Source organism: Macadamia integrifolia, chromosome 11, assembly GCF_013358625.1.
Source record: "Macadamia integrifolia cultivar HAES 741 chromosome 11, SCU_Mint_v3, whole genome shotgun sequence".
NCBI classification, from domain to species: domain Eukaryota; kingdom Viridiplantae; phylum Streptophyta; class Magnoliopsida; order Proteales; family Proteaceae; genus Macadamia; species Macadamia integrifolia.
In genome coordinates, this window is record NC_056567.1 from 17194559 (window position 1) to 17210238 (window position 15680).

At 38.0% G+C, this 15680-nt stretch overlaps 2 protein-coding genes across 6 annotated transcripts; one reads left to right on the forward strand and one right to left on the reverse strand.

The window, feature by feature from the left end:
- The first annotated feature begins 231 nt into the window (after nt 1–231).
- Nucleotides 232–4160, forward strand: LOC122093361 (F-box protein At1g49360-like). Of its 5 annotated transcripts, none has more exons than XM_042663687.1 (3): nt 232–511; nt 1309–1390; nt 2821–4160. In XM_042663687.1, exon 3 carries the CDS (start codon nt 2846–2848, stop codon nt 4073–4075), a length of 1230 nt encoding a protein of 409 aa, XP_042519621.1. In that variant the 5' UTR covers nt 232–511; nt 1309–1390; nt 2821–2845; the 3' UTR covers nt 4076–4160. The 5 variants fall into 5 exon arrangements, with proteins under 5 accessions (XP_042519621.1, XP_042519624.1, XP_042519623.1 ...); XM_042663688.1 differs by lacking the exon at nt 232–511 and adding an exon at nt 534–1178; XM_042663690.1 differs by lacking the exon at nt 1309–1390 and having other exon boundaries at nt 2790–4160.
- Nucleotides 4161–7082: 2922 nt separating this feature from the next.
- LOC122094220 (protein DJ-1 homolog D) lies at nt 7083–15301 on the reverse strand. Its single transcript, XM_042664951.1, has 5 exons — nt 15073–15301; nt 14808–14924; nt 12129–12569; nt 9136–9498; nt 7083–7537 (listed from the first exon to the last, which is right to left on the reverse strand). Exons 1-5 carry the CDS (start codon nt 15136–15138, stop codon nt 7349–7351), a joined length of 1176 nt encoding a protein of 391 aa, XP_042520885.1. The 5' UTR covers nt 15139–15301; the 3' UTR covers nt 7083–7348.
- Between the last annotated feature and the right edge of the window lie 379 nt (nt 15302–15680).

Below are 15680 nucleotides of genomic sequence, written 5' to 3' on the forward strand. Positions count from 1 at the left end.
AGTATGTATTATATATTTACCTCATATATTATGTATGACCTATGGTTTATAGAACCATATCAAAATTGGATTAAATTCCTCTGTGGCGCAACAGGACATATAGTGCATTCAACACTCAAACACATAACCCAAGATAATCGCATGCAGTTGAGAACATTCCTGAACGTTAAATGCACGCCAAACGCCATGTTGCGCTGGTGAAGATCAAGTCCAGCCAAATCCTAACAGAAATCCATACGAAATTGCTAATAAAACCGAATAAAAATATTGAAAATACCGTGTCAAATCCACTAACTGAACCAAATCGTAGGCTTTATTTATTTCTGAGGTGTTCCATTCTCCAATAACATTGCTTCTCACTCGTAGTAATTAGAGTCCAGTTCATCTTGAACTCTATCTTCAATTTGGTTTCAGGGTAGGAATAGATTTGTTTTGGGTCTTTATGTACAAAGCATTTAAGAGTAACCAACGATACTCTACCTCGTCTTCTCTGAATCCTCTCTTGTTTCAGGTATAATCGTCTTCTCCTCATAAATTATTTTTTCTTTGTTTCTTCCTCTATTTTAACATTTTTATGACTGCATTGCTACTGTTAGTTTAATCGATCTCTTTTGAGATCGATCTGTTTGGATAGAGATCGATCTGGGGAATTAGCTTCCTATCCCTAGGCGACACATACCCTATATCACTTGGGAACGATTGAAACCTGCAATTATGGGTAACCTTAGTTTCAGAAGCTTCTATCCTAAATACCATTTGGGTTTTCTGAGTTTTTGAGGGTAGATAAACTCGGTAGTTCCAAGAGATTCTGATTCTGGAATCCCAGTACTGTTTGGAGGTTGATTCACTGGACTGCAACACACCCTTCAGTCTTGAGCTCTAGCATGTTTCTGGTTTTGCAAAGGAAGAAGACAACCAAGATCGAGGTTGTACCCTTGTTCTTTTTCATCTTCCCATTTGCATTGGGAAGATGGCAAATGCAAATGGGAGGGCTGTTATTGTGTAGGGGAATGTTCCAGAGTGTGGATCTTGGCGCAATGGTAAGCTTGCTCCATTGCAGCCCAGTGGTTGTGGGTTAGAATCCGGAAATAGCCTCTCTAGTCTCCATCAAGCGGGGGTATGGTTATATATATTATGACCCTCCTTAGACCCACAGTGGCAGGGGCCTCATACACTGGGTATGCCAGATTGCCTTTACTCTTATTTATTATTCATTCTCTGTCCTTCCTTTATGTTTCAAAGCGAGTGTCTAAAATTCTATTTTATTACCAATTTGCCACCACCCTCAAAAACTTCAAATTATGGAAGAGGGATCGCTACCTGGTCGCGTGGTTCCAGCAAGCATGCAGACCATGACAACATGGGCATTGGCATCAACCATGGGAGTGAGGTATTCATTTCACCACTCATTGAGTCTGCGCATAGCGGTGTACGACTGTATTGGGTTCTTTTTTCCCTCAAAATATTATTGTTTTGCTACTACCTGGTTATGCATTTAGGGCCATCTGGACCAGGCTTTCAACATGGGGAGTTTGGGAACTCCAAGTCCTTTTATATTGTTCTACAAATATTCAGATTTTATGCACTTTTGCAACTTGTCTTGGATGAAAATCCACCTGTGCGATGGAGGTGGGTCCTCAATCACATTGAACCAACATACATGTTAGTTAATCTGAAAAGCGTCACCTTTAATAAGGATCGTCTATGATATTCACCCAAAAAAAAAAGGGTAGTCTACGATCACCAGCAAGATATGGCCAAAAAGCAAGCCGCTAGGCACTCAAACAAATGGAGGGTGATCTACGATCAGCTAGCTCAGCTGTTGCCTGGTTAATGCTAATTTTGAAGTTGGATTAATGAAATAGGTGTGAGTTTATCATAGGAACCTAGCATGTTGCTAATGTGTCAGGTTGTAACAAAGATGACAATTAACTGTTTATGATGTCATTGGAGCACTCGCTAGTAATTACCAGTCAATTCTCTCCCACCCCCACAAATCCAATACCCCTTCAACCCTTCGAGTCTGTGGAGAAGTGGGTAAAAGTAGGTGTTCCTATTATTTAATTGGATAGTGTTTAGCAGAGATGAGGATTTGAGATGGGAAGTGGCAGAACTAAGAAATATAAAATAAGGAATGATCATATTAGAGTTAATTTGGGAGTAGCTCCGATACATGAAGTTACTAGAAAGACATTAGAGGTGGCATGGCCATGTAAATGGAGGCTTCTGAATGCTTTGGTACGAAGGAGTGATTTGATTCTGATTGAAAGAACTAGAAGAGCCAGGGGCAGACATACAATGAGCCTAGGAAAAAGTGGTGATGAAAAAAGATATGCATAGCTTAGTCTTATATTAAGTATAACCTCGAATATTGCCAAGTGGAAGTCAAGGATCCATTTAGCTGACCCCATTTAGTTGGGCTAAGGAAGAGTCATTGTCATTGTTGTATAGTATTTAGGTCAGTGGATGCACACAATGACGATTGGGATCATGGATTATAGTGCTATGCTGACAGTTACAATTAAAATTAGATCATTTAAGTAGGAGGAGATCATGAAGTCTTGATTGATATGGGACAGGATTGTTACAAGATTAGTGAGTTGTGCTACTTCTTTATTAGGTTGTTGCAATCTTTCTTATTCTTATTCTATTACTACTTTGTTGTTCTCATTGCAATTTTTATTTTTCATTGTTATTGATGTCGAATTCAAGCAAGTTCTGTTGTTATAGTCACTATTTGTTGTTATAGTCACTATTAATTGGTAAGGATTGGAACTAATCTATTTTAGCTACTTTTTTTTTTCCCTTACATTTTGCTAGAAGAGATCATCCTGTGTAACACAGCATGGTGGGCATCATTGTGGAATCGAAACGTCGAAATAATAATAATGGTGAGGGCAATGGGGACATGGTGGAGGAAGAGGGAGAGACTTGGTCTATGCTCCCAGATCACCTTTTATGGATGATCAAAGAAAGGCTAAGGCCAAATTTTGTTCAGAACTTGTATGTGGCTGCTGTATGTAGGAATTGGTGGTCTGCATTTTGCTCCAACATTACAACCACCAGGTTCTCATTACCATGGGTCATGGATGATGGGGGTCATGATAGCGATGAACAAGAGTTTATAGATCCCTGGTACAAAAAGAAATATACCATTAATCTCCCAGATCTCTCTGGAGCCCAAGTCATTTACTCAAAAGAAGGATGGCTGCTTCTACTTAAGACAATTAAAGTGAAAAGTACAGTGATACAAATATCAAGAGGAAGGTCAATTGAAAGAAGTAAGGCATTTTCTCCGTTCTTACTCAACCCTCTTACTAAAGCCAAAGTTGAGTTGCCAAATCTGCCTTATGTATCTGTGCTAGCTGGAACATTCTCTATCATCAATGGTGCTCTTGGCCATGTGGCTTTTGCTGCATATGAGCATAATAACACCACCTCAAGTGAGGGCGCAATTTCTCCAAGTCTCTTTATAGCCAACCTGAGTAACAGAGGTAAAAGTGGAGATGATGAAACATCATGGACGTGGTCCAAGTATATCCCAACTTTTGTGACTAAAATTATAACTCGTGTGTCTGGTTTCTTGATTTTTGGTGGCTTGTTGTACTGCTTTGATGCCAATGCAGGAATGCTTGTTTTTGACTTGGTGACTCTTGCATGGAAAGAGTACCGAATATTTGTAAATGCTGATGTATTCAATGACATTTTGGAGTGCGAGGGGCAAATCATAGGTATGCGCATAATTGAACGGAGGGTGAGTTGTAGATTTTTCAGGTTGAATCTGATCAAATCCTCCGGTAATGAGGTTGATTGGGTAGAGCTAAAAGATGATGATGTACTCCTACTGGACAAGATTTGGTTCACTGGACAGAGATATAGCTCTGCTTTTACGAGAACAGTGAAATTGGATGGAGGAATAAAGAAAATAGTCTACCACAATAATTTAATCTTCCAGCAGGATAATAAAACAGCAAAGTGGATTTCCAGGAGTGTTGAATTCGATGGCTTGGAGAACTGGGGTGTATATGTCGGTAAAATGTCTCATTACCATCCACTTTGGGTGGACATTAGCTGAGATTTGTATTAGATTATATATGTTTTAACATTTGCTATTGAAATATTTCTTTTAATCTAAATACTAAATTTTGACTTGACAGTAAGATATACTTTCTCCTTTCTTTTCTAAGGCTGTCTATGTAGGAGAATTGTTGTCTATTTGTATTCATGAGTATCCAGTGGAATTAGTTGTTGCCTGGACTGGACTGGACTTCTTGAAACTTTTGGTGAAGTTTAGAAGAGATTCCATGAAAGGTTTTGTATACAAAATTCAAGAGAACCCATATATCTGTATGTTCTTTTTCTTGGTAACCAGATATAACTCCATTGGGATGTTTTCCCTTCTCTTCATCACTAGTCATCACCTCCCCTTGCACATTTGTAAGGGAGACAGAGCAGGTTGTGGTGGACCATATAGGATAAAACCTAGTGGACTGCAATTAGTTGGTCTAATGGGTTTCACAGATGAGCTTCTACATTTACAGACTACTACTATTATAAAACTCATCAGTGATAGGTACCTAAAGATCTAGCAAAGTTTCTATGATTTTTTATGACAATTGCAACACACACTTCATCCATCACATTTTTCAAATTTATGATTTGTATGATAGCACTACCCTCCCTTAAAATACCCTCCTTCCTTTTGACATACCTTCACAAAAAACACTTTCATGTGATGCTTCAATTCACTTCCTTGCCTCCATGAACCATCACCCCCCTTACTACTGAAGAAGCCATATCTCTGGATTGATGAAGAGACCCTGGTGACCGATGATTGGGGTAAGAAGTCGTACCGAAGAGGCCCTGATGACCGATGATCTGCGTACGAAGTCTTTTCATGTGAATCGATGTGTGCTCATTGAGTTCATGTTTAAAACCCTCAAAGATCCAGTTTTTGTCTTTTGATTCTTAGATTATTTTGTCAAAATGAGTTTTCGGGTGGAGTCTTTTGTGGTGGAAATGGGATACGAAGTGGTAATGTAGTACAAAGATACCCATCGAATTTGAAGTTGAGGCTGTGTTTAGTAATTATTCAGTTCTAGAAACAACGTTTCAAGATCAATTACCCTAGTTGTTTACTTTTTTGTATTTGGAGCGAAACCGAAATGACGGAATAAGGTTTTGTCGTTCCATCATTTTGCGTTTCTAGCATTTTTTTTTTCTTTTTGTTCTCTTTTCATTCCAAAAAAATCGAAAAACACCAAGTTGATACCAAACGCTTTATTCCATTTTTTTTGTTCTCATAGAATGAAAAACATTTTTCTGGATGACTACAAAACACAGCCTGAGTTTTTGGCTGTCCATTTCTGTTCCATGTGTTGTAGGCAATTTAGAGAAGCAACGATATTCATTCTCCTCATTTCAAGGCCATAATGAGGGAGAAAAAAATCACTGATGTGAAAGCTTATCTTATCAACAACAAACCTGTTGGAACCTTCACATCTGGAAGCATTGTGTATTTGGGCAAACAGAGAATCACCCCGAGGGATTAGCGTAGTTGGCTTGGAGGGGACACAGTACTCCACCTCGGGAAGCGAGGTCCTGTGATCAAACCTTTACTACCGCACCTAATTTCTTGGGGCCACTGCATGAGAGTTTCCATCTCGGCTGGTAAACGGTATCACAGTTACCCCAGGGACTAGTAGAGTCAAAGATTCTGACACCCTAGGTATAACAAAAAAAAAAAAAATACTCAACCTTCTCAGAGTTTCCAGTGCAGCATTCCTGTTTTTTTCCCTGCCATGATTTCTGGAATATGTCCACCCAAGGTTCCTCTACAATTCCCTTCAGGAACATTTGGGCATGAAGGTTTGAAGTTTGAAAGTTTTGAGGTGAGATCTATAAACAGCTAGATCTGTCTCCTTTTTCTTCATTCACTGGATTCATCCCCCTTGATGAATCTGGCTAAGATTTGAGCCAGAACTTACCTTAGCTTAGCTGTCCATAATTTTCTCAATCTTGAAAGGTAACTGGTTGGGATTTTCTCCTCTTTCTCTGACAAAAAATTTCCTCACCACCTCCCCTATAAGAGCAGGACTTGCAATGGGTTATGATCCCTAATCTGACTATTTTTCTATGAAAAGGTATTCAATCAACATCCTAACAGATTCCATTGTGGTCAGAGAGATAAGGAGCATAATCTACAATAGTATGCTGAACTTAACTTGGCCATTGGTCAAAGATCAGTTTCCATTAAGTTGTACTACAGTTTAAACATCAATATTGAAGTCTTATCTGTCTTTGATGCCTTTGGTGGAAGTAATATGACATGGGTAGCACTGAGTAGTAATGCTCAGGCCATTGAAACCCTAATCGATGGAAAGAAGGAAAAGAAAACAAGTTCATAAACAGTTTGTAAGTTACGCTGTTTGGATTGAACAATGATAATGATAATAATAATAATAAATCATTGAATGAGTTCAAATCAAAGTCTCAATGAGATCTTTCGAATTGCAAGTTATCAATGCAATTGCATGGGTGAGTGATCTAATAAAAGAGGATACAACATGGTTCATTGATCTACAAAATTTATCATTTCCCCTAGAGGTTTACTGATCATATCCCCATCCATTCCTCAATCGCAATCTCCATTTTTTGAAGGATCATATAATTTTTCCCTCTCTAGATCAGGTTCTCTTGCTGCTAAACAGTCCTTTTCTTTACATATTAATAAAAGGAAATATGGCATTCACACTAGCAAGATGCATTGTAATCTTATACACTAGCATTATATTGATCGTCAAATCCCCTCCTCTGCTTCTCAACCTTTCAATCTGTACATTGTTGCAACCTCATTTCTCCAACCCTGCTACACCCTCTCTCTCCCCACTCTAATGGTGGAGAAGAAACAGGGGATTCAAGAATTCAATAAAATACTAGAAGTTCGGTCTGGCTTTCATCTGCTGAATCAACTGCCTCGGCTCCATAATTTTTTCACCTGTCATACATAACATATTCTTTTGATCCTTCAACTAAAATGCAGAACAAGTTGAACATCAACGTGGGGAAGGTTGATCATCAAGTAGAAGACAAAATTTTAAGGACAATACATATAGAAATGTTCCTTTTGTTCAACATGTGATTATAATTGTAATACATGAACTATAAAGCTACAAAGATAGCAAGATCATCCTTCCAGATAATTACACCCCAACAAATGTACACCTACATAGATTTGATGCTCCAACCAAAATAGCAACACTCAAAATACATAGTTCAGGATAGCACCGCGACTCTCATAGACTGATGAAAATTTTACAGAGACATGTTTGCAATTTGTTTCATGATACTAGAAAGATATATTTATGCCAAGCAATGCCATGAACTGAGAGACGAACTCAGGATGCGCAGGCCATGCAGCTCCAGTCACTAAATTTCCATCAGTGAAGCAACGATCTATTGGATTTGGCTCTAGCCATGTTCCTCCACCCAAGACTACATTGAGTTTCACAGCAGGGTAAGCAGTGCATTTCTTCCCCTATCACCATAACAAGAGACATAAATCATTTTTTTATTTTTTTTGGGGGGGGGGGGTGTGTGTGAAATATAAATCAAAGTCTTAAGTTAATTACAACTTCTAGACCAAAGACAGAGACATAAGCATTTAAGCAGTTGCTTATAACTTCTAGACCAAAGACAGAAGTAACTGTATAAGAACCACAGAAAATAAAAGATTAGTGCATAGAAACACCACGTTCTGATAGAGGTGAGATTATCCACTGTTACAAAGTTATAACAGGCAACTTAATAAATGGGAAAAAGAAGTCTCTCTGGGATCATGGCCTACACAAGCGCTTTCATGAGTCCATCTTTCTCCTCTCTCTTTAAAAAGATATCTCTGCTTTGTTTGGGGAGCAGAGAGATAGACACAAGGAGCTCTAGCGTAGGCCGCACTCCTAGACAGAGAACCACTTCCTATGGTAAATATAGAACATGTTACAAACTACGTTCACAATATGGAGCATTTGCTAGAATGTAGGAAGAGGGCATAATAACAAAAAGGGAAAATGGTTTCTGTTGGGAGCATGGCCCCTGCGCGCAAACACATGGGAGGTGAAATGACTGCCCCCCCATGAAATACAAAATGACCCCTCAGTTGCTGCTGCCTTGCATGCTCCCATGACCACCATGCACGTACAGGAGCCACACTCCCCCACAGGAAACACTTCCCCTCACAACAACAACAACAAGCCTTATACCAACTTAATGGGGTTGGTTAAACACTTCTCCTAAAAAAAAAAAGAAAAGAGAGAGAGAGAAAATAAAAAATCAGCATTTTATTGAAATGTGAAGTACTGTCAAGTGAACTTAAGAACATCAAATCCCAGAGATTTCTATACTCTTGCAGAATTGCACATAAATTGTCCTGAGTAACGAGAGGACAGCCACCATTGATCATCTACCAGGGGATCACACACCCAATACTTAAAAAAGCTATATCTTTTACAAAAGATATAGTACATCGCATTCCCAAGAATATGATATAATATAGTACTAATAGGGGAAAACTCCACCTCACAGCCCCCACCCCCCAAAACACCCCCATGAGAGCCTTCTCATGGCAGTCCATTTTTGGGACACATGAAAGGTTATTTTTGGGGACTTACAGTTGGATGGGTTGTACACTTTGTGGATTAACCACCTAATTTGGGGTCCCAACATATGGCCTACAATTTCTTTAAGTTGAATCAAGGGGTATGGATTCTAAACAAGTTTTCAGAGCTTTACATCTACATGTGGGAAAATTGCATGGAGCTGGAAACTTACCAGTTAGACAGACAACGACACAGCCCACAAAATTTAGTACCAATGGAACTGCCTTCTCATGATAGCTATCCAGGAGGTACTTTGCGCAAAACAATAAAAGTAGTACAGCAATAAAAAAATAGTTGGATAATTACGAGCAAGGCTCATTACTTTGTTAAATCAAATAGAGAATCTCAATCTTCATAGCCATTGGTGGAACATATTTACTTATCCATTCAAACTCGAAAACAAACCTTGAGATGATCTAAGACTATGTTCCATAGAAGCAATACATTAAAAGAGAATAATAAAAAGAAATAAAAAAACTACCTTGAGAACACCAGCAGCAGATAGAATCTGCTGTCCATGGCATATGGATGCAACTGGCTTCCCTGCCTCCATGAAGTATTTCACCAAAGCAAGTACTTTCTCATCCAGTGCAAGGTACTCAGGTGCTCGGCCTCCAGGGATCACGAGGGCATCATAGCTTGTCACATCCAAGCCTTCAAAGCTAGCTGTCAGGGTGAAATCATGGCCTGGCTTCTCGCTGTATGTCTGATCACCTTCAAAATCATGGATAGCTGTTGGACACTTATCACCTGCCCCTTTTTTTGGGCATACTGCATCTACATGGCATCCAAGAGCTTGAAGAGACTGAAACGGAACCATTACTTCATAATCCTCCATATAATCCTGCATAAATGGGCAGAAACGATTCTGGATAATTTGAAAATAACACAGAATTCGATGTTCTGAGTCAATAAGCTGATGAAGTGTAACAAAGACCTGACCTGACCAATTAAATTAGCAATCAAATGAAAGATAGAACTGAGCTGCTTTTCTCAAATCAGCATTTTTGTTCAGTACTAGGAACAGAGCCAGTTAAAGTAAAGCAGTAAACAGATTTTCTTTTTCTTAGACAGAAGGATAAAGATCATGGCAATTACAAGCATCAGAAGACCAAATTTACCAGTCTAGTACCTGTCAAGACTGTTGATCAATACCGTATCCACATTGCCCATATACTTTTAACCCCACTCATATCTCCCCCACCCGTTCCTGATAGAAACTACTCAATTCAACTAACCTTTTCCCAACTAAATGGGGTCAGCTACATGAATTATGACCCCGCCATTCAACTCTATTTAAGGTCATGCTAGTTGTCAAGCATACGCTATGCCTAATTTTTTCTCATTACTTCTGCTCAAATCACCTCTGATCTATCCCCTTGATCTTCTAATTTCTCTAATGTATTAACATATCACACCTAACCACTGCACTCAAAGGCTTGACTGTTCATCAGAAACATTATTTCTCACTCTGGAAACAATTTAGTCAGAACCATCAAACTATGGACTTTTCTGCCATCCAATGTATGGGTCCTTTCTTCTTCTTAACCCTACAAAATTGTCGACCTCTTCTGGCAGTCAATTTATATTTCATTTCCCAACATCCATCCTCCAAATGGTAGGACGGATGTTAGGAAATGAAATGTTAACCTCTTCTAGCAGTCAATGTATTTTTCATTTCTGAACATCTGTCCTCCAATTGGCTAATTTGTGGTCTAGGATATTAGGTTGAACCGTCAAATGGAATATCTCCCTTATTTCATTTAGACCACATGTAGCTTTTTCCATGTTTTAGTTAGGAGATGTAATCTGCAGGGGTCAAGTTGTTCCCTATGCAGCCACAGATCTTGTCCAAACACCATGTGAGTACTTCCTTAAAACTACTATCACCTCTCCACTTCTCACATGAAAAAACACCTACTATCACATAAAATAACCACCCCATTACATAATATAACCTCCACCTACGTCCTACTTGCATGAACACGTAACAAATCCTCCCCGCTAGAACTCAGCTTGTCCTCAAGATGTAAAAGAAGGAAATTGGTGAAGTAGATCCTCATGATTTTCCACATGGCATCGGCTAGAGAGAGTCCTTGCCAGTGCACTAACACCTGAGAGATTCCCTTCTGGAGTCTAGTGTCCAAGATCGCCTGCGGTTTAGTAGGCATATTCCCATCATCTCCTACAGTCTTGGGCAGATTCCCTTGAACCGAAATATGTTGTCCAATTTTTTTCTTCAGCAAAGAGATGTGGAAAACTAGGTAAATCCTGTCATCTGGTGAAACAATGACAAGTCCCTTTTAAATTATTATGAAAACTCTTTTTTACCCCTACATTAAATAACTTTTGGGAACAAGACAAGGGGCACTTGCCCTCATCATAACAAGCTGCGAGAAACTCATCTAAGGTGGCATGGGCATATGCAACTAAGGATTTTGAATGCTCCAACATGGGGAAGTGAATTATTTCAAATTGATGATGCTAAAAGAGCTAGAGGTATGAACCATAGGTTCTGTTGGGCCAATAAGTTAAGTTAAACCAAATCCAAAATAACAAGCCCATCTTCTCTCTGGAAGTATGCATCAAAGCTTACTATTAAGTATCCTAAAAATTCCATTTTGCCTAAATCTTACAGCCAACTACTGAAATCTGGTAAAATGGGATCTAACCTCGCTAATAATATATACACAATGGGAACCCTATGGTCTACTAATGGTTTGAGCAAACAGCAAAGCTTTCCAAATCCAATCTACAAGTTGAAACCATGTTACAGCACAAGAGGGGAAAGATGTCTGACACTAACGGTACACTCAATATTCGCATACTACTTTTTATCATGTTATGTTATTTGATATATATTTTGTCTACCTAGATACCTACATATGTCTTTTTCCATATTTTTGTTCACCAGGCAATCCAGCTGAATATTGACCAATCTTGAAAACCATTCTATCAATGCCAAATGAACTTGATCAAATCATCATAACCAACAAAATTGGTCATAATTATCAGTCAGAACAGAACCTTTTCCCAGGTGGAAAAGTTCAAAAGGTCAAATGGTTATGGAAGACTTCAAGCTCAGTCTTGGCCCCTGCTTTCTACATTCACTGTCATGAAAGTGAAACTACAGCGTAGACTCAGCTATAATAATGTGACTGAACATAATGACAACTATAGACTCGGCTATAATAATGTGACGGAACATAATGACAACTATAGAAGCATGCTTAAATCAAGCACACACAAAGTATTTACATGAAATTTTGGGACTTCCAACAGCAGTTTATGTGATCCTTACCCTTTATCTAGCTAGGCAGTTGCTACTTATTTATGAAATTGCAAAGTAGAACTGTTACTTACTAGAAAAAACACTTACAGCTAATATTCAATAGATGATCATAGATTTGGAAAATATCCGGAGTATGTTTGGTATTTTAAAGTTTGATATTGAAAAAAAAAATTATGACTTACCCCACAAATAAACAGAATCCGTTTATTTGAGCCAGTTATGGTGCCTCCAAGAGCCTTCACAAAAAGCCTGATAAACTCAGGATGCCCTTCATAAGTTGCTGCAGTTATGAGACTACCATCTGCTACACATGCCATCATGGTCTCCGGTTCTACCCAATGAGATCCAGCAGCTACTAGTACTGGCTTCACAGGAGGGTACGCTGTGCACTTCCGGTCTTTCACTAAGCCTGCAGCTGCCAAGATCAGTTGTCCATGGCAAATGGAAGCAACTGGTTTTCCAGAGTCAGAGAATTTTCTCACTAAAGTTACAACAGATTCCTCCATTGCAAGATATTCTGGAGCCCGTCCTCCTGGTATAACCAGCCCATCATATTTGGTTACGTCAATCTCATCAAATGTTGCATTAAGCGCGAAATTATGACCTTTAGACTCAGAATAGGTCTGCAACCACAACATATATGAAACTATGAAGGAAAAGAAATGGAAAAAATATATCCAAGCAATTTCAAAGCATATAAGAGAACCAAATCGCATAACAGAGAACGCAAGCAGTTTATATGCTCATCAAACTATCCATCTTCGTTAAAACTGCAGGGTGCATTTCGAAGATGAAATAAGTAGCCAGCTTATACAGAGAGACACCACAATGGTTAAATCCCAGAATACATGCAACTATGCAAGGGCAGTCTAGCATGCCATGGAACATAGCAAGGATATATCCTCAATGAAATAAATACCAGATGTATACATGTCCACATCCTACTGTGTGATTGTGGTGTATAAGGTTACTGTTAATTGCTCCCCTGCTTGTATTGGGTGAGAATTTGCTTATCAGTACACTATGTCCAAGGGGCTAAATTTCTTATTGATTAAGCTGTTATTCATTAAAAATTTGAGAATAAGACCAGATAAGATAATAGTAATTTGTGCATCTCCTGCCTATAATTTCTTCCTGAAGATGCCAAGTAGCAAAATTCCCGAAAACAAAATATCGAGCAATGTCAGATGGCCACCTGCATCAACATAGTATTAGATGGAAAGTATCTGGAACTGATGGCCATTGCACCAGAAAAAAAGGGGTGAAATGGAAGCCAAATCTGCATAATTCAGACTTGAGATTTCCCAATTATGTATCTTATGCAGAAATATATACTCCCCATTCTCTTTTTCTTCAGCTTAAGCCTCACAGCTCATTTTAAGTTATGGTTTCAAATATTACAGAAAAAATTTCAGGCTAAGACTTCTAATTTTAACAGTTGAACCATCAGAAGGTTCATAATGGGTTACAAAATATGCAATATGAAAGCAGCTTTTATTTCATAAATTTCATTTCTTCAGGTCACTGGTTGTTAGAAACGCTGGCAGCATTAGGAAACAGAAACTTTTTTTTTTTTTTTTTTAACTGGGTACCCTAGTCGGACCCTTAGATTTTATTAATAATCAGGACAAAAATAAGAATACAATTGGGGGGGCATAACCCACCTTACCTCTAACCCAAGACTTTACCAAGGCCATACATAAACAATAAAGAGAAGCCAAAACCCCTCACAAAACAAAGTAAAAACAAAATAGCACAAGGGCTTTATAACGCAGCCTTACAAACATTTATCTAACTCTAATAAATGGAATCCCAGAAAAGTCACCTTGAATCGCCTGTTTAACAGAAATTGGGAAACTTCTGAAGTCCGAACCAAAAAAAAATTTAGATTGATTAGTAACAGAAAAAATAGCACATGTTTCTGCCACTCTATCTGTCTCACGATAAGCATGAATAACCAGAATATTAGAATTTTTCAGCAGCTTAGAAACCTTGATCCACCAATACCAAGCCTTCCAATGAAAATCATAAGATCCAGTAATAGACTGGATGGTGTGTTTAGTATCTGATATAATTGAAAAGCTGTTGATGCCCATGGATATGTAGATCTAATCCCATCAAGAACCACTGAGCAGTAAAATCAGTAAAAAGTTGGACATCATTCCTGTCCCTTGATACCCTGGTTGGAATTTTATATCCCAAAAAATTATCTAACCATATCTGTTAACCCCCACCACCCAAGAAAAATCTCAATTTTTTTATGCAGTCAAGTCTCAACGAGTCAGCTATGATTCTAATTGTCCACAAAAGCAGAAATTACCTTCAATTAATAGCTATTTCAAGAGACCAGTATTTCATAGAGAAAAAGAGGACCAAAAGTTCTACTGCCTCCGTTGTTAAAGATGAATTTCAACCCACAGAATTTCATGCAAGATTCATCCAATGCCAACAAATTGGCTAGACCCAGAAGTCCATCATCAATTTTTTTTTTTAATGAATCCCTTCTACATCAAATAATCCTTTTACAAATACTCTAAAGTCTAGATGATTGAATTGAAGAGAGCAACATGAATTTAATACTTTCATTTAAGAAAAATAAACACGAACTTAATTCCATGAAATCTCTCCGCTACATCAGACACCTTTCAAACCTTACATATTTTTTATATGGTTGACCAAAGAAACTATGAGAAACTAAACCAAAACTGGAATCCAAATTCTATAACTGGAAAAAATAAGCTCCTGAACAATCCTTTAATGGAAAAACAACTATTCAACCAGAGAACTCATTTAAGTCAATCCAATCAAGAGGGAATTCAAATATTTTAAGAAAGATAAAAAATAATAATAAAAATTCCAACCTGGTGGCCAGAACTCTGATGAACAGCGGTACGGCATATATCACCAGCTTTCTTTCCAGGGCAGGCAGCATCAACAGAAATACCATAAGCTTGCAATGCCTGAAAGGGTACCATCGCCTGCAAAGCACAAAGGAAACAGAGGGGAGAAAAAAAACCCAGTTCAAAAAATTGATAAATTGATTAACAGAAATCAGAAAGAAATGGTAAAACCCCCAAAAAAAACAAATGCAGCAAGCAACGAATATTTTACAAAATGCTGAATTACCTCATAGTCTTCCATGTAATCGCCACAGATTATCAGAACCTTTTTCTGAGATTTCAAGCCGGCCATCTTTCTCCACTCGGGAGATCAGACAGAGATGGAGAGTGAGTGACGAAGTTCGTGAGAAAGAAATGCTGAGAAAGTAGCAACTTCAGACTTCAAGCTTACTCACATCTGTTCCATGTCTATCTGTAGATAAATATCAACAATTTTAATGGTGTTTCTCAAATCTCGAGTCTTCTTGAAGTTCTATTATTATATTCGGTAGCTGCTACAATGGTTTTAATTATCAGTATCGTATCGGTTTTATTATATTGATATTGATTGAGATGAATAACAATATCCGATATATTCAGATCCATTTTTTGTATTATTTTATGATAAAATAATAAAAAGAGGTAATTACATTTTGCTTATCTGTACTTTGCTTTAATACCATTTTTTCCCTACATGTTTTGAAAAATATCATTTCCTTCCCTTGTATTTTAAAACTTTTTATTAATAGTCATAGTGGTAACTAACGGTGTTAAAATGATATTTAAAATAAAAATATTACTTTCTTTTCTCTTCCCTTTCCCTCGTCTTCCCTATACTTGACACCTAAGCAGCGG

Excerpts from the sequence above, each read along its gene's own strand:
- LOC122093361 (XM_042663687.1), top strand. The coding sequence starts at position 2,846 with ATGGTGGGCATCATTGTGGAATCGAAACGTCGAAATAATAATAATGGT.
- LOC122094220 (XM_042664951.1), bottom strand. The coding sequence starts at position 15,138 with ATGGCCGGCTTGAAATCTCAGAAAAAGGTTCTGATAATCTGTGGCGAT. Across the intron at positions 12,570-14,807 it reads ATCAGAGTTCTGGCCACCAG|ACCTATTCTGAGTCTAAAGG; the intron begins GTTGGAATTTTT and ends TTGTGGTTGCAG. Across the intron at positions 9,499-12,128 it reads GGATTCTGTTTATTTGTGGG|GATTATATGGAGGATTATGA; the intron begins GTAAGTCATAAT and ends CCATTTATGCAG.